At 39.3% G+C, this 9,388-nt stretch overlaps 1 protein-coding gene across 1 annotated transcript; it reads left to right on the plus strand.

The window, feature by feature from the left end:
• Positions 1-5,051: 5,051 nt before the first annotated feature.
• LOC136767278 (snaclec rhodocytin subunit alpha-like) lies at positions 5,052-6,147 on the plus strand. The gene is made up of 2 exons (XM_066721059.1): positions 5,052-5,484; positions 6,125-6,147. The coding sequence occupies exons 1-2, from the start codon at positions 5,052-5,054 to the stop codon at positions 6,145-6,147; spliced, it is 456 nt and encodes a 151-aa protein (XP_066577156.1).
• The last annotated feature ends 3,241 nt before the right edge of the window (positions 6,148-9,388 follow it).

The raw sequence follows: 9,388 nt of genomic DNA on the forward strand, positions 1-9,388 counted from the left end.
GGCGAACAGCGAATGCGTTTGCTTATTTATTTATTTTATTTATGCAATGGCTTTTGCCTGGCCACTCTTCCGTAAAGCCCAGCTCTGTGGAGTGTACGGCTTAAAGTGGTCCTATGGACAGATACTCCAATCTCCGCTGTGGAGCTTTGCAGCTCCTTTAGGGTTATGTTTGGTCTCTTTGTTGCCTCTCTGATTAATGCCCTCCTTGCCTGGTCCATGAGTTTTGGTGGGTGGCCATCTCTTGACAGGTTTGTTGTGGTGCCATATTCTTCCATTTTTTAATAATGGATTTAATGGTGCTCTGTGGGATCTTCAAAGTTTCGGATATTTGATTATAACCCAACCCTGGTCTGTACTTCTCCACAACTTTGTCCCTGACCTGTTTGGATAGCTCCTTGGTCTTCATGGTGCCGCTTGCTTGCTGGTGCCGCTTGCTTGCTGGTGCCGCTTGCTTGCTGGTGCCCCGTGCTCAGTGGTGGTGTTGACTATGGGCCTTTCAGAACAGGTGTATATATACTAAGATCATGTAATACTTAGATTGCACACAGGTGGACTTTATTTAACTAATTATGTGACTTCTGAAGGTAATTGGTTGCACCAGATCTTATTTAGGGGCTTCATAGCAAAGGGGGTGAATACATATGCACTCCTTTCCATTTAAAACAAATTCTTTTTTTCATTTCACTTCAACAATTTGGACTATTTTGTGTATATCCATTACATTAAATCCAAATAAAAATCCATTTAAATTACAGGTTGTAATACAACAAAATAGGAAAAACTCCAATGGGGGTGAATACTTTTTGGAGTAGGTTGTTTGTAACAATTCTGACTTCAAAGTGACTGCAAGCTTTAAAGCTAAAAAATGTGAAAACTGTGAGAGGGAGTGAATACTTTTGCAAGGCCGTATATATGTATTGGTTTATTTCAGGGGTTAAGTGAAATCTATTTAATTTAAAGATAATAGCCTTTTAATTAATATTGTTGGAAACATATTTTCTTTGAAAGAAAAGTGGACTCTTTAAGAGAAGTGTTTTAAATAATTATTTAATTTGCTTTCAATCATGAGAGATTTGTCCCAGGCCCTTATCCCCCGTATATTAAAGCTATAATTAGACTTTTAATAAATCTTTAGTGTATTATCACTGTATCAGTCCTGTCCTGTGATATTAAGTGATTTAACACATATTTCTTAATTTCTCAATGCAGATGTGTTTTCATCATGGAAAAGAGGCTGTTGGTGATACTGTTACTTGCTGGTGAGTCAGAATGGCTTGAGCAAGTTCTTCATCAACTTTGTTTGTAAATTATGGGAAGATTTTACAGGCTTTCTACTGCAACATGCACTTGACGTCTAGTGAAAGCAAAGGGCCAGTAATGGATACCTCCTTCCTACACTAAATTGTTTTTCTACACAAATTACAGTTTTACTTATTCAAAACACCCAAGCAAAAGTTCTACAGGGATACAAGGATGTGCTTATTTTATAGGGAAAGACAGGGCAAATTAGGGCAGCTTCCAGTTTCCAGCTATTGAACTGGTCTGATTGCCAAATTAATTAATTAATTAAACAAAAAAAATCAAATGCTTCCCAGCAGGCTGCATGTTCCTTATAGATATGTTTCAAATTAAAAGCATATTTTAAGCTGTACAGTCCTAGTTTTGGACCAGTTAAAACAATGGCACAACAATGTGTCTATTTATAGTAAGTTGATAAATTAATTATTATTATTATTATTATTACTATTTTTATTTATTTTTATTTCTTGGCAGATGCCCTTATCCATGGCGACTTACAACATAAGTGCAATACAAATGCAAGAATACAGTTAAGTACAAGGCATCAAACATTACAATAAACAAAGCAATTCAATATATAATACATTTTAGAACTTCCAATTTATACCGTTAAGTACATTAAGTGCGGACATACATCCTGGAAAGTAAAGCTAAGTGCCGTCGATGTAAATAAGGTCCAGTATTCAACACTCACCTGAAGGCACCATGGCCCTCTGGGAAGTGAGAGCACTGGCTTGTTGGTAACCTCAGCACCTTGCCCTGGCTTAGGGTTATGTGTCATGACTTCAGCAGTCACCTCAATGGTGGTATCATTTGACCCATTTTTAATTAATCTTCCACAGTTATTTGCAAAATCAGTGCCTGTCACATTCAGGAAGTGCACTTAATAACAACTCCAAAAACCTGGGAAGATGCTCGTAGTCACTGTAGAGAGTTCTACAAAGATCTGGTCACTGTGGAGATCAAGGAAAAAAGGGAGCAGCTCTTGGAAATTTCAGACAACACAGAAGTTAATTCGATGTGGATTGGATTGCACAGGCAGTGGGACTGGCAGTGGTCCAGTGGGAAGAGCGTCCCATACTCTGACTGGAGAAAAGACCTGAACTGTGCCAGCATCAATATAGATGGCATTTGGACAGATCAGCCCTGCTTGATGCAACTGCCTTTTATGTGCTTCAAAGGTAAGACACGTTTAACTCGACATATGCTTAAAGAAATTAATTAAAGCTCACTGGGTGATTTTCAGATCTTTTCAATCTGTTCTGTGTTACTCTCAAAAACCCTGCTGGACTGGCAAGAACTAAAACTAAAACTAAAAACATTCCTTTTGGCTGCCTTCCCCCCAGCCCAATGAGGAAATTCTCTTTTGTTGGATGTTTAAGTGTATTTTATGTGTGATTTTTAGATATTCTTAATTCTTCTTATTATTATTTATTTCTTTGCAGACGCCCTTAACCAGGGTGACTTACAAAATATAAGCGCAATACAGTGCCTGCCCGTGTTTAAAAGAGTACCCCTAAAATATTTGTCAACACATTATCAAAATAGATTATGTCATATAATGTGTTGTAAATATGTAGTTAGTCTTTGTCACCCTACAGAAGGGCATTTCTATCCCACTGCATTATACCCAATACACTAATATTGCACTTTGGGGGTGGGTTGTTGCACATATTAAACAAACATACTTATTCATTAATGCAATTTTTAGAAGAAATTAAGAACAACAAAACAACCCAGAAATATACACTCATTGAAGAAGAGAAATCCTGGATTATGGCTCGGCAGCACTGCAGGGACCAGCACACTGACCTGGCCACCATATTCAGTCAGGAGAAGAATGAGGAAGTGAAAAGTTATGTTGAGAAAAGTCAGTCGGATGTCTGGATTGGGCTGTTTAACGAACCCTGGGAGTGGTCAGATGGCGGTCAGTCAGACTTTAAGAACTGGAGCTTGGGGCAACCAATTAAATACTACAATAGATGCGTGGCCATTAATCAGACTGGTTGGTATGATCTGGAATGCAATTTGACCCTATTCTTCCTGTGTAATGGTGAGTAACCTTGAGATTATTGTCCTGTTTCAAATGTGCAGTCTGTATGTTTGGTTGCAATGACCTCAATTAATTTTTGTGTTCATATTAACCCACAGGGAGAGAAATTACATCAGAACCTAAAGATGATCCACTGACTAATATGTGTGATGCAGTGAAAGAGAGTAAGACATGGTCTGAAGCTCAACAGTGGTGCCGTGGACTTGGCTCTGATCTCCTCACTGTGCACGACAGTGAAGAAGCCTGGGAACTGGTCGAGACACAGCTTCAAAACTATACTGGACAGTTACTCTGGATTGGGCTGTATGCCGGCACAGAGAGGTGGCAGTGGGTAAACGGACAGAATCTCAGCTACTGCAACAGGGGTACTGTTGTGCACCTCTGTGCTTCAGAGGATGCAGAAGGGTACTGGAGGGATTCATCCTGTGATATGTCAAAGCCTTTCATGTGCTACACAAGTACAGTGAAAGGTACAGTGATTGTGTCAGGATGGCTCTCATTGTTCCCTTTCATTGTTTCTACTAGTCTTTTACCCTTTTATGCACTGATATGGCAAAGTACACACAGTGACCTTGCAATTTGTCACACATGGGGGACATGCCACCTCTAAGACTGAATGAACAGGAAAGCTCATTGTGTTAGATATTACTAACCTCTGGTCACTGACCAACCACAACCTTTTGGACTAGTGCATTACCTCCTCTAGGTCTCAATTGCTGAATGACATGATTGTTAATCATGTCAACTGGCAGCTGCAGAACTCCCAGTGGCTTGAGAGAGAAAGAGACATCTTGTAGATGACTTTCAAAAAGAGCAGTTTTCCTGAAATGTGAGCCCATGGCACAAATAGCCCCCATGGGTTCTGTGGCCTATGAGGTAGACTCCTCTTCAGGCTCACAGACAACTGGTCAACCACATGGGGACTCAGTTGCTTGACAGGCCTAGACAAACTAATTGTAATGAAATTGCTCAAATCCCAGAAAGCATGCTGTGCTACTTAGGATCCCTATCCAAACTTTCCTGATCTGAATGGACTCCTGGTTTACAACCTTCTTCCTCTCCTATCTTCATTTTCTCAGACAGGAACTTCTTCACCTGGAGATACAAACTCGTCAATGAGCCCAAACCCTGGGCTGAGGCTCGAGCACACTGCATAGAGAACATCACTGACCTGGTTAAAATTGAGGACCAAAGCGAGAATGGAATAGTGAGGATGATGGCAATGGGCAAAGAAGTCTGGATTGGGCTAAAGAAGTATGCCTTGAAGTGGTCTGATGGCGCAGCTGTGACCTTTTTTCACTTGTTCAGAAATCAATCAGAGTACGACTACTATAATCAAAAATGTGTTTATGATAATCGTCAGGATTGGGTTTATTCTAATTGCTCTTCTGAATTTCCATTCTTCTGCTATACAGGTAAGATCTACTGTTGATTGTGCTGTTGTGTGGCCAAAGTACATTTTATCAAGTCTGTGCTGCCTAAGCCTTAACCAATCTCACACTATTTGTTATACGCAGTAACATTTGAGTCTCATTGTACCGTTTAAGCATGAATGATTGGCCAATGTGTGCCTGAAATATATTTCCATAAAAGCCCAATTATTACAAAAAAGAAATGCATCTCAATATAAAGCTCCCTTCCTTTTTTTTCCACTTCGACATATAAACTGTACTGTATGTATAAAACTAACTCTTGAGATATGGGTCTCTGCATGAGTGCATTTATTTACTGTTTGGCACAAGCTTACTACTCGTTGAAGCTCTTCTCTTACATCCCTTCAGATATAAAGAACATCACACTAGTGAAATTGAACAAGACGTGGGAGGAGGCGCTGGACTACTGTAGATCTCACCACACTGACCTCATCAGCAGCACCTCAGCAGTGGACCAATATCTCATTCTCAAGGAGGCCGAAGGTGCCCAATCATCTTACGTGTGGCTGGGCCTGCGACTCAGCCTCATATCGGGCTCCTGGTTCTGGGTAAACAGGGAGCCCATGGTGTATAACAATGGGATGCAGGGAGGACACGACAAGTGCCCCGATTCCAACTACTGCGGAGCCATGTCTACTGAGGACGGCATCTGGACCAACAGCTCCTGTGGCGAGAGGATGAACTTCATCTGCTACACAGGTACCGCTCCTCAGACACAACCCCCTGCCACTACCACTAAAGCAACCTGGGCAGCATTCAACTCTGAATTAAAAGAGTATGTTGTTTTAGATTTGCAAACCATAACATTGAAGATAATATGCTATATGGGAGAGGACGAATCATACGAGGCAGGAGTTTCCTCAGTTTCCTGAGTTTCTATATATCTTCTTCTTCCTCCTCAAACCATGCAGAGGAGACTCCAAGGCTGTTGTCTCGGATGAAGGCACATTTCTCTCCTCGGTGTTCTCAGATCCTAAGAGTTTAACAAAAAGCCAAGCACTGTAGCTTAAATGATTAACACTGTAGTGCAAACATTTTCAGTGGGATTTGTACCACCTCTCCCCGATCCTGAAATCAAGGGAGAGATGATGTACGCACAACAATTGATTGCACATTACGCATGCCCACTAAGGTGGAGCATTTAGGCAAAATATTTTGAAAACAAGCACTGAGCTCACATCACCAGTTTGCAAAGCCTCGAGAGCTTGTCATTCTCTGAACAGCAAAATATTTTGTAGATGCACTTGTTTCAGATATCTGTCCAAATGGATTCACTCAGGGCAAGCATCATTGTGCTTTTCACTCCCTGACTCTGCTGTTCTGTGCTTTTCCTCTTCAGATCTCCCCAGAGGCAGCCCTTAATGTACCTTATCAGCCAGAGCGGCCTGGAATTGGTTCCTTGTTCTCCAGAAGGCATCAGTCTTCAAATACATTCCTAACTATTATATGAATGAATCAATACAAAATGATAGGTTACAAATGTAGCCACGTTTATCTGAAAAAGGATTGTACCCAGAGGCTGTAGGCTGCTGTCACTCAGGTCACACTTGTGACACACACAGGCCAAAAGCCTCTTTTAACATTCAAGCTGGGACTCCTGACTCATCAGCAGAAGCCCTTTTCTATGTAATATATTTAAATATTATCAGTATAAAGTCCCAGCTTGAATACAAGAGAAGCTGAGTGCTCTGTGAGTCACTAGTTAAAGCAGGCAGAAGGAGGGTCCGTCTGAGTGTCACACACAGAGGCCTGCAGGCAGCTTTGTTAGACAAATGTCCATGGTAATTAAAATGTCCTATCACTGCTTGGGTAGTATCCTCGATTCAAAAGATAACTTAGTATACACTTTGAATTAACTCTTCACCATATTGTATGTACTGCTTTTGTTTTTCATTCTTTCATATTTTCTTTTGTGTGTGTGCGTTTGACAAATCTATGTACAAAATATTCCTTTTTAATTTCACATTTATATCTATGTGTGTAGTCAGAATTATAAACTGGCATTACAAAAATGGTTGGGGACTTATTTATTTAGTGAAATGACTAATATTACTAAAATGTTATGAAGACAAGTTTGCTAATGTACGCCTACAGAAACAGTTGTGTGTATGACTTGCATGTTTTGGGTTTTAGTAAGCCAGGATCAATTGAAACCTGTTATTGTGTCTTATTGGTGTGAACATCAAGAAAAAATAAACAGTTTGACATATTCTCATCTCACTTATCTTTAATGTGAAAATCCCTTCTTGGTGCATGAAGTGTCCAAATAATCGAGAGAGAGAGATGTATTTTCAATCAAGCGGAATTTATTATGAGAAGCTGCAAGGAAGAGATTCAAGAGGCGATCTCAAGAACAGTCTCAGAAAAGTTTCAAAGTAAAGGCACTTTTATGCAGCCAAAATATGGTTAACAATAAATATACCACCTCTGAGAATTCAATTTTCTGTGTTACTAGCTTATTATTTACAAGCTCAAAAATAATTAAAATAATTAATTAGCCCAAATGATAGTTTATATAGTTCATTTTAAGTACTATGATGCCATGGTAAACATACATGATACAAATTTCTTAGTTTAGTTCACAAGCACCTTTCAGAACATGATCTCTACACATATATAAAACTGATTAAACAAACCTTAGTCGTTATGATGCACTTGTCATTTATGATGCAGGACCCTGTGTCTCTGACCCAGCCACGGACACACTGGTTGTAGGCATGAAGGCCTTTGAAGCAGCGAAGTTCATCCCTTGTGTATGGACTTGGTGTAAAGATCAAATAGTTCATAATGTAAATTATTCCATACGGATCTTGTCCCTTTCTCAGTTTTTCTTCATAACGTTCTCTTTCAATACTGTCCCTCAATGTATTCAGTAACACTTTCTTTCTCCGACTGATCATTTTACGTACTTTTATTTGCATTTTTGTTGAGGTTTGTTTGGGTACACTCTATAGGAATTGTTAGCGTGACAGCAGTCGTTGTCATGCAAATTAGCTGCCGTTGATTTGTTATGCATCTAGTTACTTGTAATGTGTAGATATTAGTGTTACGACATTCTATGCTTGTAATTACATTGTATATCTGTATCTGTATATTTTAGTTACAGTTATTTTAATACTATTTTCCTGTCAGTAAAGTGGTATGAGCCAGGCCAGGCCATTTTTCCTGTTGGCGTGTGAATGAAGTCTATTTGTATACATTTGTATTCGTGAATGTGTGCAGATCATTTTCTATCACAGATTTTCCTAATTCTGTATTTTTCAGTAAAGTACGATCTGTACGATTTTCACTAAAGAGTCCAAACGGTACTCCTGCCTGCTGAGTCTTTATTGAGAAGCTGTTCGCTGTCTGCCAAGCCTTGTACTTCAGACACATTGCAAGGGCAGAACAGTCAAAATTAACAAAACTACTCGCCCTGTTGTCATTTGGGACAATGTCAGTTTCCCATAAGGTGGCTCTGGTCTGTAAATGCTTCAATGACAACCCAACAATCTCTAATGTGTTTCTTCCACCCAACTCACCATTCCTTATCCCCAGTGTAAGGTCTATTACATTTTCCAGGCTATGGAGGAGGCTTGTGTGGACACAGCTATGGAGTCCTGCCAGGGGTGGATAAGGCATATCAGAGTGTATTTCCCCCGCTGCCTGCACAGGATAAACATTGCCTGTGATGTAGACAAAAACTTCTGGCCTGGCCAAATAAACTTTTACCTACAATCAGCTTATATTCTCTTACTTTGGTTGAAGTATTTTACATGGGCTACATTTGTTTCCCCAACATTACTTGACAGCTAGCAAATTTAGTTGAAATTCTGAACATACCTTTTTGGAAATTCTGGTGTTCATATATTGTTGGTACACTTGAACATACTCTCTACCACAATTTACACAGATTACAGTAGCATGCTACTGATAATACTGAAAACACATATTTTATAATAGTTTTTCATTTATCGCAGCTGTGTGTAATGGGTATTCAGTAGGGTCTATTAATTTGATGGCTTTTGTATGCCATTTGAAGGCATTTACATTTAGATGGAAGATAACATGTTTTTCAATAGAGTCAAATTTTGTCTGAGACTTCTGAGGTTTGGCCACTGTGGTGTGGGTTTTTTGTTTTATGAATTGAGAATAATTTCAGGAAACGTGTGTACAAGTTTGTGAACAACTGCAATACTGTTTCTGTAGAAATGAGGATTGCATTGCTAATGGAAATAATATGTTTTCCCCACTAGGTGGCACACTAGCCACTAATGTAAGAACAGACAGTAGTTGCTCTATTACACATTGTAAGATTGCAAACAGTGAGCACATGTCCATCAGTTAGGATTTGAAGGGCAGCTTTCATCATGTCACTTATTGTACAATTTGACATTCAATTGTGTATATGAATAATCACTGCAGGTATAAGAATAAATAGCAGCTAGTTCATAGATTAAATTACTTAATTTACTTCATTTTTTACATCTGTTGATCAGTGGTTCCCATCTTTAGTCCTGCAGACACCCAGTCTTCTAGTCTTAATTGAACACTACTCTTAACTGCTCTACCTTTTTGAGTTTAAAGCTGTATTCAATGTTTAAATGAGGCAGTTTATGGAGAG

The sequence above is a fragment of the Amia ocellicauda genome, chromosome 14 (genome assembly GCF_036373705.1).
Source record: "Amia ocellicauda isolate fAmiCal2 chromosome 14, fAmiCal2.hap1, whole genome shotgun sequence".
Taxonomy (NCBI): domain Eukaryota; kingdom Metazoa; phylum Chordata; class Actinopteri; order Amiiformes; family Amiidae; genus Amia; species Amia ocellicauda.

Bases quoted from the DNA above. Each gene is read 5' to 3' on its own strand.
- LOC136767278 (XM_066721059.1), top strand. From the start codon at position 5,052: ATGGGTCTCTGCATGAGTGCATTTATTTACTGTTTGGCACAAGCTTAC. The intron at 5,485-6,124 runs GTACCGCTCCTC...TTTCCTCTTCAG, and splicing joins GAACTTCATCTGCTACACAG to ATCTCCCCAGAGGCAGCCCT.